General features: G+C 37.0%; 1 protein-coding gene across 2 annotated transcripts in view; it reads right to left on the reverse strand.

The window, feature by feature from the left end:
- Positions 1-15,624, reverse strand: part of CHM (CHM Rab escort protein) — a 216,316-nt gene that overhangs the window by 128,612 nt on the left and 72,080 nt on the right. For both annotated transcript variants that reach the window (XM_075538794.1, XM_075538795.1), the window contains 3 exons: positions 7,965-8,081; positions 6,278-6,398; positions 3,783-4,008 (listed from right to left, as the gene is read on the reverse strand). In XM_075538794.1, the coding sequence (XP_075394909.1) occupies positions 3,783-4,008; positions 6,278-6,398; positions 7,965-8,081 (464 nt within the window). The remainder of the gene's footprint in view (positions 1-3,782; positions 4,009-6,277; positions 6,399-7,964; positions 8,082-15,624) is intronic.

The raw sequence follows: 15,624 nt of genomic DNA on the forward strand, positions 1-15,624 counted from the left end.
ATTCAATCTGTACAAATCAGCAACTCATAAACTGCAGTTCACAGCTGGACTATAATTGAATAAATTCTTCTTCTCAACAGTACTTTAAATTCGATGCCATTGGATGAATTACAGTTGTTATCAATGCAATCACCTTATACCTAGGCCAGGGGGTGGGAGTAGATAATAGACAATATTTTTAGGGTTTTCTATTTTGTTTGGGAGGGGAGGGGTGTTTGTTGCTTGTGTGAGTTGGGTTTTTGTTTTTGTTTTGTATTTTGGTCATAAAATGTAATATGACTGCTAAAGTAAACCAGAGTTTTTCATAGCCTGTGAAAAAGCAGATGCTGGGCTCCTACTTAATTCTAACCCCAATCTAATAACAGGTAGTTCTTGTAACACGGCCCTGCTCCATACTCTCCTCATGAAGAGATCACTGAAGATAAGGGTGCTACAGCAAAGTGTGGGGAAAATAGCAGATGATGCCCAGTTACCAACTGGAAGAGTGCCTGAGGTCTTAAAGGCTTGTATTCAAACAAGCAGCCATCTAAGTGACGTGATAAGTACATATCGAAGAGGCACATCAGCCTGTGTGATCCAAAGTTGACGATAACAAAATTCGAATTATGATGAAGGAAAAGTACCAGAACTTAAATTGTGAACAACCAATTTGTAAAAGGCCATGGAGGACAGTGCGAGCCTCCAATCCATCTACAGAGTATCCAAGCAGAATAAGCCCCTGGCAGATCCCCCCTGGCCACAGGTTACGGACTCAAACAGCTTTACCATCAGAGATTATTGTAAACTTGATTTATAATGGATGGAACTACAGTATGATACTTGGTCAGGTGCCCTCCCTCTTGGCCAAACTTTAATTTGCTCTTAGGTTTGATATTTCTCACTTGTTCCACAACAGAAATTTCCTCTCTGGCTTTTAAAAAATACTGCTTGTGATGTTTTTTTCTTACTCTTTGTTTTAATTTTTCTTATACTATTATTTTTTCGGTTTCATTTTTGTTTTTCTCTTTATTGTTTCTGATAGCTTTCCCAATTTGTACGGCACGGAAGGAGTGATTGCATAGAGAGAGCCAATTCCTGATAAAATTCCTTCAAGGGAATGGGAGTGGGGAGAGTGAAAGGAACTGGGAAGCACATCGTGAACGCAAGAGGCAGGAGGGAGCACTAGAACTAACTGATGACGCGTGTACATCTTTTGAAACGGACTTAACGACAGCAGTGTAAGATATGTGAAACGCATATCCATAAGACTATCATTAAACAACTATGTTCACAACTGTTGGTTCTCATTTTGTGTCATGATCCCTCAGCAAATGGAGGTCCCAATAACTTTGCTATATCCGTGTCACTCGTGCGGACTGCTTTGAGAACGCAGCTCTCCTCAGGCATCTAGTGCGTGCCTTCCAGCCTGAGGGGCTGATCTTAGGGCACTATCTCTGACAAGGTCTCGTCACTATTCATGAGGTTTCATTCAAAATCCGACTGCGTTTCAAAAAGGTTTCCAGGGGCTAATTCCTCAGACGTGAACAGCCTTTTCTTCCTAATCTCGTTTTAGTTTGGAAGTTCTGCTGAATTCCGTCCATTCAGCGTGGGTGAACCTGCCAGTAACTGGAATACTGTTGACACAGCTTCTAGCATCGTAGCAACACACAAGCCACCACAATATGACAAAATGACACGCAAGTTATGGGGTTACATGACTAATAAATGGAATGTCCGGGACTTTAGTTCAGTGGTCTGGCGACATAAAATCACTGAGTATAAAAAGAAAAGACTGCTTAAATTTGAATATACTAATCCTAATAATCCCCATTTATCAGAAATACCATAAGACAAGAGATAAGGCTACAAAACAAGAAAATATATACATAACACATTAAAAAAACCTTCATTGCCACTGAGTCAATTCTCACTCATATTACAGTATAGAATAAAACTGCCACAGTGGGCCTCTTAGACTGTAAGACTTTAGGAAGCTGGGAAGTCTCATCTTTCTCCCTCGGAGCAGTTGATATTTTCAAACTGTAGATGTCTGCATTAGCAGTTCAAAGCAAAATCAAATATGCTATCAGGGATCCTCTATAACACATGTGTAACTAAGAAAAAAATTAGCATTCAGAATATACTAAAAACATTTCTACAAATCACCAAGAAAATATAGCAATCCAGTACACTAAGTAATATGAACAAATAATATGAAAAAACCATTTCCAAGAAGAGAAAAGACTGACTACTAATCATAATGTACAATGTGAAATTACTATAGAAACTCTTGAACATGTGAGAAATAAATTAATATGGCCTACCTACTCATAATCTCATATGCGATGTACTATAAACTTTCGATTGTATGCCTATGGCTATAATCCTATTGTAGAGGGAGTTATCTGCTAAACAGGAAGACAGTATTAAATTGGGAATAAGTTTCCATTTTAGGAGAGGGTATAAACCAAGTTATCTCCCTCTGTTGCCTTCAAAGTATGGCCTGCTTAAAGATAAAAATCACATCTCTATCAAAGCCATTCTTCTGTGTGTAAGAGACATCTTGGAAGCACAAAGAGAAGTCACAGGACCATTGGGAAAGGGCCCACCAGTGGAAGCTTTTTGAGGACACTATAGGAAATGGGTGAGACTGAGACCAGAGGCACCAGGCTACAGCATGGAGACCAGGAGTAAGAGCAAAGGATCTGAGCCCCACCAAAGGCTGAAGCAAGGAAACCTTGGCCCAGAACAGAGGAGCAGCAAGGACCTAGATTATGAGACCATGAGGCAGAGCAGCGGGCTGGCTTCAGGGCCCCCAGATGCAGAGGTCAAGGGACCATGTGGCAAAGAGGCTGAGAACTAAAGGGAGATTTGAGTGCTGACTGAGAAAAGGCCTTGCTGTGGATCATTGACTTCACCCTTACTGTTTATTGATCCTGACTTGTGGTAACCTGTTAACACCCCTAATAAAGCTCCATAATCATGAGTTTTATCTGTGAGTTCTAGGTGGCCATTGTATCCAACCCACAGAAAAGTAGAGTAAGGGAGTATAGATAAGGGAGTAGAGTAGCAGTTGATACAACATGTGAAATTACACTGCAGAAAGTTGTGGGAGTGGAGGCATGTCTGACCCTTGCTTCATGGAAATAGAGAAGCAAGTGTATGTCAGATATGGCCTCTGTGCTATTTCACTCAACATGCATATTCTGAAACATGTGCAAGGATTCTCAAATTTGAGACAAAAGCTGGAAACATTCTAAATGTATATCAGAAGAAAATTGGAAAAATAAACTGTCCTCTATAGAATATTATACAGAAATGAAAATAAACAAGTTGTAATAATAAAAAGGTGACTCTTTGAAACATAATACTGATTTCTAACAAAAGGAATTTACAGTAGGACTATGTCTCCAAAAAGCTCAAAACCAGGCAAAACTCAATGCATCAGTTAAGTATGTAATCAAGCACGTGGGTAGGCAAATAAATAGATTATGAAGAGGGAGGGGGCGGGGAGGGAGGGGAACAATGAGGAGCTGATACCAAGGGCTCAAGTAGAAAGCAAATGTTCTGAGAATGATGATGGCAACGAATGTGCACATGTGCTGGACACAATGGATGGCTGGATTGTGAAAAGCGTTGTACGAGCCCCCGATACAATGATTTTAAAAGATTATGAAAAATAGGACAACAGAATATACGTTTCGTGTACGGAATCTTGACTGGCTTTCATGTGATCATTTATACTTTCCATCTCATGCATGTATCATCCTTAAAAGAAACAAGAGGAGCAATGCCAAACTTACCTGCAGAAACACTGGGGGAGTTCTCCTTGGCCATATAAAGGAAACAAAAATGGACTGTTGCCATACCGCCCAAGACAATGCAGAAAGGTTTTGGTAGCTTTGAGACCATCTATGGTAGTGCTGGTTGTCTCTGATGTCATTGCAATTGAATGCAGCACAAAATACTGGAGGTTGGGGGTTAATTTTTGCATTTTTAAATATTCAGAAAATGTAATCTCCTCAAAAGCTATGGAATGAAGACAAAAATGCATCTATTAAAAATCAACACTAACCTTCTATTCAAACCACACTACAAAAAGATGAGATTAAAACCAAAAAACTCACGGCCATCAAGTCAATTCTAATTTACAGTGTGACCCCCAAGGGCAGAGCAGAATTGCCCCTAAGAATTTTAATCTTTATGACAGTAAAAAGCATCATCTTTCTCCCATGGAGCAGCTGGTGATTTCAAACTACAGATCTTGGGGTTAGCAGCCCAACATGTAACCCACTATGTCACCAGGGCTCTGTCACAAAGGATATGTAACATAAAAATATATTACTTTTGGAACCAGAGTTAATTGTGAAAACAGAAAACATCTGTAAAAAATCTCTGTATCACAACTAAATTATTTTAAGCTTGAAACATTTTTACTGAGTATTTACTAAAAAACCAGAAAAACCTTAAGTAACTCATTGGATTTCTATAGCTAGCAGTAATCTCACTTTACTATCATTATAACTATACAATATTAATAATTGAGTTTGAAAATATTAAATTACAAAAATAGAAATGTCTTGGGGAGAATAATGATGGAGTAAAGCTTAACTTTTTAAAAATGTATTTCTTACTAAAAATAAGAGTAATCACTATGATTAAAAAATAATAAAACTAAAAATAAATAAATAAAAATAAAATAAAAATTTAAAAAAGTAATAAAACTAATTTCTATGTAGCTAATAGTCTTGTTGCCCTTATAGCATACCTTAAAACAATAGAAAACCCATGAAATTATTCCGTTAAATTAAGAGCAAAAAACACACCATACTTGGACTACTCTCATTGCCGTCCATTACGACTCATAGAAACTCTACAGGACAGGGTAGAACTGCCCCTGTGGGTTTCCAAAATTCTAATACTTTATGGAAATAGAAAGCCTCATCTTTCTCCTGCAGAGTGGCTGGTGGTTTTGAAATGCTGACCTTGAGGTTAGCAGCCCAAGAACATACACATCGATGACAAAACAACACCTTTATAGAAATAATTCACATACATAATTATAAAACTTATTGAGAGAGCTTAACTTTATATAGCCACTTGGAGAATAATGTGACAGCATCTATTCAGTTGCTATGAATCAAAATTGCCTTTGTGACATTGAGTTGAGTCAACTTGTAAGAGAGTCCTTGGGTTGTGCCAACAGTTAAATGTTCAACTGACAGTCAAAAGGCTGGAAGTTGGAACTCACTCATAGGTGCCTCAAAATTTACACCAGGCAATCTGTTTCTGAAAGGCCACAGCCTTGAACACTCGATGGCGCAATTCTACTCTGCACACATGGGGGGTCACCGCTAGTAGGCGTCAACTCAACACAGACTAATAGCAAAATAGCCTTCAATCTTTGCATACAAGACCTAAATTGTTATTATCTCATGCACTTAAAACATACTGCATTTCACATTATACCTTGATAAACTGCCCATTTGGGGTAACTTTTCAAGCCCAATGCACTAAATTTAGTGTATAAACTTGTGTATATGCCAAGTTTTTCAGCATATTTTTATGCCGTTTTTGTGGTAAAATTAGGTGCCTTGGCTGATATTCGGGTCGGCTTATACTCGGGTATATAACTCTTGATACTAGTCAATTCAATTATGAATAAAATATGAAGTAACTGGATCCAAGACACAGTGAACTGAATCAAAACCAAGATTAGATATCGTCCCGTTTCTCAACATATATATATATATATATATATATATATATATATATATATATATATATATATATATATATATACACAATGTATCCTCCATTTTTATAAAGCAAAATGACTATTCAAGATTCTAAGTCAAATAATCTTGGGCAGATCAAGAAATACCTATTTTTTAAATGATTACTTTTGGTATGAAAAAGTAATAGAATAATAATGAGAAATGGAAAATCGCCAATAAAGAACAAGTGTAATTGGTAAGACTAAATATTAACATCTAACACAGAATTTATTTTAGTAACAAAAATGTCTCATCTGCTCTGCCAAATACAGCAGTCACTAGCCATGTATAGTTATTGAGTACTTGAAGTTTATTAGTATGGTTCAGGAGGCAACTTTTAATTTATCGATTATAATTAACTTAAACTTAAATACCTATATGTGACAAATGACTGGCTAATATATTGGAAAATAAAGAGTTATAATGTATTTGAAAATAGTAGTAAGTGGCTCAATAAACATAGTCATCATTTTAAGAAAGCTCATAAAACTGGTGAATACAAATTAAAGAAACAATAATACCTTTATATTCTTCAGGATGTTGCTCATACTCCATACAAAATGTAAGAAATTTCATTAGCATTCGCTTTTCAACCATCGTAAGTTGTTTGCTACTAAAAACATCTGCTCTGGAACAAGGAACCTGAAAAAATATATGATAAATTCAAAAACTACTTCCTCAAAATACAAATTATCTAAATAACCTTTTTCCTTAAAATTTACCATAATTATTATTTCTACTTTCTGAAGCTGTTTCAATCAGTTCTAGCAGCATCTCTGTTGACTTCAAAGCTAATTAAAGTATATATTTTTTTACATTTAATTCTGTCAAGATACTCCTCTTGTCATTAAAAGGCCAATGGCACGCTCCCTCCCTCAAAACTTGGGTAAAATGACACCTCAAATCTAGAAATACTGTATGAAAGTTGATAATTTGTCAACACCAATATCAAGCTGCTACACAATGCATGGGGATACTAATATTAGTAATTTTAACTAATGAATAGTTTCTGTTTGAAGATCTTATACTTTATATTTATAAATCACTATACCAGAGGCGGGAGGGGGAAAAAATCACCTTACAAGATTAAAATTCAGTGCTTTACACCTCCATGATACGATCGCCGAAGACAAACGGGTGCATAAGCAAATGTGGCGAAGAAAGTTGATGGTGCCTGGCTATCAAGAGAGATAGTGTCTGGGGTGTTAAAAGGATTGAAGGTGAACAAGCGGTCATCTAGCTCAGAAGCAATAAAGCCCACATGGAAGAAGCACACCAGCCGGTGCGATCACGAGGTGCCAAAGGGACCAGGTATAAGGTATCAAGGAAAAAGAAAAAAAATATATATATATATATATATAATAGTGAATGAAGGGGGAAGTGCAGAGTGGAGACCCAAAGCCCATTTGTTGGCCACTGGAGATCCCCTCACAGAGGGGTTTAGGAGAGGAGATAGGTCAGTCAGGGGTCAGTCAGGGTGCGATGTAGTACCGATGAAGAACACAGCTTTCCCCCAGATCCTGGATGCTTCCTCCCCCCAACTACCATGATCTGAATTCTACCTTGCAGGACTGGATAGGGCAGAGGTTGTACACTGGTGCATATGGGAGCTGGAGGCACAGGGAATCCAGGGTGGACGATACCTTCAAGACCAGGGGTGTGAGGGGCGATACTGGGAGAGTAGAGGGTGAGTGGGTTGGAAAGGGGGAACTGATTACAAGGATCCACATGGGACCTCCTCCCTGGGAGACGGATGGCAGAGAAGGGGGGGAAGGGAGACTCCGGACAGGGCAAGATATGACAAAATAACAATCTATAAATTATCAAGGGCTCATGAGCGAGGGGGGAGCGGGGAGGGAGGGGAAAACCAAAGAGGACCTGATGCAAAGGGCTTAAGTGGAGAGCAAATGCTTTGAAAATGATGAGGGCGAAGAATATACGGATGTGCTTTATACAATTGATGTATGTATATGTATGGATTATGATAAGAGTTGTATGAGCCCCTAATAAAATGTAAAAAAAAAAGAAAGCAAATGATGATGGAAATGTATGTACAAATATGCATGAAACAATTGATGTATGAAATGTTATGAGCTGTAAGAGCCCCCAATAAAATGATTTTTTTTTAAATTCAGTGCTTTACCAGGAAGAAAACCATCATATTTTCTCAAAAATAAAAAAGCTGAAATTCACAGCGATATACAATACCTGTTCCACTCTTCCATCTAGAAATGCAAGAATCCTGGTGATATTTTTGAACTCTGCATACTGACTAATATTTGATTTGATTAGAAGATCAATGAGCAAACCTCGAGAATACAGCAGCTGCATAAAAATATTTTAAAAGGTAAAATGGAGAAAATAAAGCTAAATGATAAATACATATATCTAATTTCATTATATTCCTAATTACTCATAAAAATCATTAGAGCTACAAATACTATAACGCATGACAAATAAATCACAAATTAACAATCTATGTAAAATTCCAAACCTAAAATGCTCTGGAACCTACAAATTTTTCCCTAACTTATTGGCAGCAATAAGCTGACCCCAAAAACTGTAAGGCACCTGTACCTTTATTTATTCCATTTAATTTGAATATTCACATTTTTCACCACAGAAATATTACTGTCTGGCTATAGAGTATTTCCTTTAACTTTAAAATTTTATGACCCACAAACTGAATTACAAAACACACTGGGCCTCAAGGGTTTAAGAGAAAGGACTATAAAATTGATATGGCCAAATGCTTCTTAAGAAGAAAACAAAAAACAGCCCTGCTAGATTTCACTCCCACAAAAACTGAAAAGCTCTATAGTTCATTTCCACTGAAATGCTCAAATTATAAGGTCTATCTGTAATCTAGCAGTCTAGATTTATATGAGATATATCTCAAGAAGGATGATAATTATTGCTATCATGTACATGAGAAATTGATTTAATCTTTCAACATCTCTCATAACCAATACCAGAGACAAAAACAATAAATACAACACAGTATTATCTAGCATGTTTTACGTTTACCCATATTTACATTGCAACAGCATTTATATGGCTCATATATCAAGATATGTAAAAACTGTCTATAACTTGATAAATGTTAAAAATACAGTAAGTGGGGAAATGACAAAAATGTAAGTGGTGTTACTCTAAGAAAAAACCTAAGGAAAAAAAGGGAAGCTCAAAAATGAATCTATACCATTAGTCTGGGCAGCCAAGAGGTCAGTAACACTTGCTGTAAATCAATATCACTAAGTGAATTTTTATAAACTGTTATATGAACTCAGCACTGTACCGAACAAACAAAAGTGACATTACTTTTTTTTTAACGTAATCTGGTTCCTCTGGCTAAATAAAGCATGTTCCTTGATTGTTTTCTGCTTAACACACTTTCACAAGTGATATATTCCATGTTTTTAAGAAATTATTGTTGGGTCTGAATTACATAAGTATAAATTATTGACAATTACTTTAAGTACCTTATTTCCTTCAAAAAACTAACATTTGAGAGTCACAGACCTCTCAGTAGCCAGAACAATTTTACAAATACTATTATAAAGCATGTTTCATTTACTGTGATCTAATAAAACCTTGGAACTGCTGTTGGTAAGTTGTTAATCATAAAGTCAGCTGGCAAAATCCACTAGCTGCTGTATGGTAGAAAGAGGAGGTTCTCTGTTCTCAGAAAGATTTGTAGCCTCAGAAACCCTACATAGGAGCTCTAAGAGTTGGAATTGACTCAGAACAGTGGTGTTGGTTGGCTGATTGAGTGGTTTGGTTGGTTAAATAAAACTCAAGTTTCAAATCATTAGCTTAAAAAGTAATGCATATGATGTACCAGAAAAGAATGAAAACAAACTTCAATTAAAAGCATGCTAGATTTTTGTCTCCAAAACAAAAAATTTATAAATATGTAGCATATTTAAAAGTAATCCTCTTTTTACCGCCTTCTAAGTGATTCACTATAGTAATTTCAGAGTGGAAAGAAGCTAAAGAAAACTTCAATATGATTAAAAATAATAGAAACTAGACATTAGATTAACAATTAATAAATTACTTCTCTTGGAATGTTTCCAATGTTATTAAGGGTATAGACTGTCTTAGAAGTAAGTTGTAGCTGTAAGAATGATATCTTCCACGCTAGTCAACTTAGTCGAATACTATATTCTGTTCAACTACCTTGCCACCAGCTGTATATTTTTTTAAAGTAAAAACTAGAGTTTCACTTTGTAAAAATCTATGTATGTGGATGCACTTTGTGAAATGTAAAGGGCCACTACACTTGTCAGCTATTCCATCATGAGCTTTCGATGCAACAGCTGTACAAATGGCAAGTAGCTTGGAGAAAGCAAACTAGACTTTAGGTAAGAATTAGTGCTTGAGATGGAAGTTTGATGATCATCTTAAACTATGTAAAACTAGAATTGTAGGGAAAAATGAAATTTCCAAGGGAAATTTCCAAGGAGTAAGTGATTGCCTCAATACCATGGAATACACTGCTGTCCAAAAAGTAGCCAGTGGATAGGTGTTCATGAAATGACTAACATTAAAACATATAAAATTCTAGACTAAAGAATGAAGAAAATCAAAGATGCAAGGAAGCAATTAGGCCAGAGAACTAATGGATCGCATGAATCCCGACCTCTGAGTCCAGAGGAACTAAGTGGAGTCCAGCTACCACTGCTGCCCACTCGCAGTGGGATCATATTAAGAGCTCCTGGATATAGGGCAGGAGAAAAATGGGAAATGAAACTGGTTAGCTAGAAACTGGTAGACCTTCCTGGGGAACTTTTGGCTCTTACACAGACTTTAAGCCTGGAACTGAATTTATCCCTTTGGCTCAACTCTCAGTTAAGTGACAGAAAGGCCTATAAGGTACACACTAACATCAGGGTCATAAACACTTCTTAGAGCAAACGACCACGTGACATAAGAGGAAGATTTGCCCTAAAATAAAGCTCAGAATGCAGGAAGGGACAAGAAAGAAGTGTGAATCAAAATGATAAACATAGGGAAGAAATGAGAAAAGTGCTATTACATTGTGGGGACTGCAGTCAATCCCACAAAGCAAAATGTGTATAAATTGTTGAATGGAAAACAAAACTGTATGTACATTTTCACCCTAATCACATTTTTTATAAACAAGAAAAGTATAACAAATGTCTTCTACTATGCTTATAAGTTCTTTAGATTGTCCTGTCATTATAGAATGAGTAATATAAATGAGTATTAGTTATTTTAAACCATATATTCTCATGCAAAATATACAGAATAATGTGCAATTGCCTAAATTCCTCTTGGCACTTGATTTTTAATTACCTCTAAGAGAATCAATTATTAATCAAACAAACCCATGGAAATATTCATAAAGCACTTCAGAATCTGTTCGTACGTCTCCGTTTAACAGTTTCCCCCACCATATGACTTAGGTTCTTAGACAAATACAACTAAATTTTCTACAGTAATTTCTAAAATCAAAATAGTACTATCATCTACCATTTTCCTTTATAGGAAATAAAGAGACTTTCAAACATGTCGAAAAATGTAATTAAAAGATAATGGTATACTATATTTTGGTTAACATAAATGATTACAGACTTTAATGAGCTAGCCTTGATTCTAACCACTACTGATATCACTGTTTCACTCCAACTTCCAAGTAACCAATGCAAAATAAAATTTTTGGAGAAAATCTCATTTATTATCTGACTTCAGTTTTTAAATTTTTGTTTCCTAACATTTCATTGCATACTACTGTTCACAACAACAGGAAGACGAGTGAGCTACAACTAAAACTACTATTCAGAAACTGGGAGTCAAGATATTATAGAAAGAATGCCGTACTTCAACAAATAGCAGGGTCAAAGTTTATGGACAAAATAGTGCAGACAATGCAGAAGTATGAGGTAAGACCAAAGCAAAACATAGTCAAAATACACTCATATTGTCAGTAATTAAGGCCAAAGAAAATAACAGTATAATGATATTGGATTATATCAGGAATGTGTGACAAGTGAAAATTATTCTCTTTTTACTAGATAGCTTGGACCATTCATGAAGAAAGCGTGCAATTTAAAAAGCTAAATTTTGAGAAAAGTAGCAATCATTCACTATGCACTTATTTCTTTTCAATCTCTCATTGTCCTCTGATAGTCTTGGGGTTCTGTTTTTCTCTACTTTAACCTGATCATTTTTCTTGGCCTTTCAACATCATTATAATCTTATTAGTTTTCTATTCATTTGCATTACAACCTTTGCTTATAAACCTTACATTCTAACCCTCCTGGTGGTGTAACGGGTTGGGACTTGAACTGCTAAGTACAAGGTCAGCAATTTGAAACCAGCATCTGCTCTGGGGGAAAGATGAAGTTATCTACTCCCAAAGAGATTTCCAGTCTAGGGAAGCCACAAGGGCAAATCTACTCTGTACTGTGGGATCATTATGAACTGGAATTGACTTGACAGTAGTAAGACCCAGGCATCTCCTCTAACCTAACATCAAAGAGGCAAACATGATCTAGCACTCTCATGAATCTAGCATGTTCACTTTTCCTGCAGGTGAGCCTTTTCTGCCCTCCAAACGCCCTTTGGCCATTACTGATGGAACAGACCACTTCTTTTTGCTTATGTTATTTTCAATATTTAGAGCCTTATAAAGGGAAGCGCTTATATACAAGGGGGTACCCCCCAAAATAAAACTGGACAAAACTCTGCTGGGCAGACCTTTCACAGTACATTTTTTTCCTGCTTGGTGAGCATCAAGCAACTGGCTCTGAGTCTGTGCACCCAGTAGCTTCACCTGGGAAGGTTCTCTTTGGCCACAGTGAATTTTTTCATAAAAGCAGTTTCACTGGAACCTCATTTTTTATGTGTGATGGTCGTTTAAGAGAACAGTGTGCTGCTGTGAAATTTTGTTTCCTGATCAGGAAAAATGCTGCAGAAACAGTGGTGATGTTGAACAAAGTTTACAAAGACAGCACTATGAGAAAAACTCAAGTGTTGGAGTGTTTCTCATTTCGAAAAAGATGAAATGTCTATGGTCTATGGGTGACGAATCTTGTTCTGGACATCCATCAATTTCCCAAGTGGACCAAAATGTCAACTTGTAGTGCATTTGGAGTTCATTCCACCAGGTTAGACTGTTAATCAAGCTTTCTATTTAGAGGTTCTGAAAAGATTGCTTAACCATATTTAACAAAAAAGACCCGATTTGTGGCAGATGGGGGCCTGGCTTTGCCACCAAGGCAATGCACCTGCTCATGTCATGCAGCCATCTCAGTGCACCAGTTTTTGGCAAAAAAGAGCATGCCTCACTTGTCCCACACACTTTACGCACCTGGCCTCACCCCGTGAGACGTTTTCCCCCAACAAATGCAGAGGGACATGAAAGGACAGCAATTTGATGATATAGAGGAGGTGTAGAAAAATGAGGGAGGGGCTGTCTGCCAACCAAACAGATGAGATTGAAAAGTGTTTCTAAGAGCTGAATCACAGAATAGACAAAGGTATTAAGTGTAATGTGGAGTACTTTGAAGGTGGTAAGGGTGTTTCTAAAAAATATTAAATACATTGCACCGTGTGGCAACAATGAAACATACAACTTTCCTCTAATTCTTAATTGCTTCTTCCCCGCCCACTATCATGATCCCAATTCTACCTTACAAATCTGGCTAGACCAGAGGATGTACACTGGTACAGACAGGAACCAGAAACAAAGGGAAACCAGGACAGAAGAACCCTTCAGGAGCAGTGGTGAGAGTGGCAACACCGGAGAGTGGAGGGAAGGTGAGGGAGAAAGGGGGAATAGACTACAAGGATCTACATATGACCTCCTCACTGGGGGAAGGACAACAGAAAAGTGGGTGAGGGGAGGGAGACGTTGGACAGTGTAAGACATGACAAAATAATAATAATGTATCAATTATCAAGGGTTCATGAGGGAGGGGATGGGGGAGGGAGGGAGAAAATGAGGAGCTGATACCAAGGGCTCAAGTGGAGAGCAAATGTTTTGAGAATGATGATGGCAACGAATGTACAGATGTGCTTAAAACAATGGATGCATGTATAGATTGTGATAAAAGTTGTATGAGCCCTCAATAAAATGTTTTTTAAAAAATTTTAGCTGCACAGCTTTGAAGAAGAAAAAAATCATTTGGGGGTATCCCTCATATATAAAAACAATCAACACCAGTGAGGTGATTCTTTCTGAATGGAATTTTTTTACCACTTTTTGTTTATTTGAAGAAGTCCCATGTGTTCAAAGCAAGCAAATAACAGAAAAGTAACAAATATTGTGAGAGTTCATCATATATGGATGGAATTGAAAGTACCCTAAATGTTCTCCAGGTCTATGTTAGAGCAGGGGTCTGCCATCCTCTCTGCTAAGTTACTAGTCCTGTCAAACTGCACTCTGTCACCTCTTCCACCTATGCTTTCATTTCTTTTGACACACCCTTTATGAGTGTATTGCTTGTTTTTGTTTGTCTGTTTATCTATCATTTATAGTGATGCTAGTAAATATTTACAGAATAGTTTTGACAATCAACAATTTATTCATATTTTGTGACATTTATTGCAATTCCCACAATGTAATAGCACTCTTTCACTTCCTCTGTTTCCTGGTTTCTACTTAACCTATACATTTCTAGTTTTCCTTTTAGCTGAGCTTTTCCTTGGGAAAATACTGCCCTTTTGATGTTGCATGGTTGATTGTTGTAAAAAATGCATATTTCCTTAGTGTTAGTGTTCACTTTTGAGGCCTATTATTTGGTTGAAAGTTGAGTCACAGAGTGAGTTCATTACCAGTCTTAAAGGGTGATCAAAAACCATATCTAGTGGTCCACCAAAATTTAGCAACCAGTAAACCTGCTCTCTTTATAATTTTGAGATTTGGTCTACATTTTTCTCCCACTTTATCCAGAACCTTCTCTTGTTACTCCTTTCAGAGTGATACCACCTAGTTCTTTTGGACTTGGGCATGGAGGCTAAATTTCACATGTTCTGTTAGCCCTTTGGACTAATTGTTTCCATGTATCTCTGATTTTCATTATTTTTCTTTGCTTTGGATGGGAAGAGACTAGTAGTTGCACCTTTAAATTAGGGTTTCCCAAAGTGGGCAATACTGCCCCCTGAGAAGTGCTGGAGTGGTCCGGGGGGCCTGCAAAAGCAGATACCTACACTTTATGCTGATTATGAGCTACAGTACAAACGTTCATAATTGCCAGAGGGACACTGGGTGATTTTTTTCCCCCTGAAACAGGGGAAGTAGGCAAAATACATTTTTCTGAAAAGGGAGAAGTAGGTCAATTAAAGTCAAATGCCATATACACTCGAGTATAAGCTGACGCGATTATTAGCCGAGGCACCTAATTTTACCACAAAAACTGCATTAAAAATGTGCTGAAAAACTCAGCTTATACATGTATATGGTAATTATGCCTTAAATGAATTTCTATAAGTCATATCTATAAGATGTTTTTGCACATGTATGTTGTTTACATATATAACTACTTTTCTTTATAAGCCTCTAAATATTGAAAAGAACATTAAAAAGCAAAATGAGTGTTCTCTTCTATGAGAACTAGAGGGCAGGAAAGGCTTACCCGCAGGAAAAGGGAACACGCCAGAGTGCAGTTTATTTTAGAGTAGTCAGGTGGACAATAGCTATGGAAGTCTCATAATTATTCAGCAGCCTCTATGGAATAGTATTTTTAGTTGCCAAACAGGGTAGTCTCCAACCTGAGGACTACTGACAACTCGTCTTGCTACATAAAAGCCCCTTAGCTGCATAGGAATATGACAAGGCATATCTGAAGAGTGCAAGTCCACGTTCAGCTCCTAAGTTGAAAATAAAAACCCAACCAAA

The sequence above is a fragment of the Tenrec ecaudatus genome, chromosome X (assembly GCF_050624435.1).
Source record: "Tenrec ecaudatus isolate mTenEca1 chromosome X, mTenEca1.hap1, whole genome shotgun sequence".
In the NCBI taxonomy this organism is placed as follows: Eukaryota; Metazoa; Chordata; class Mammalia; order Afrosoricida; family Tenrecidae; genus Tenrec; species Tenrec ecaudatus.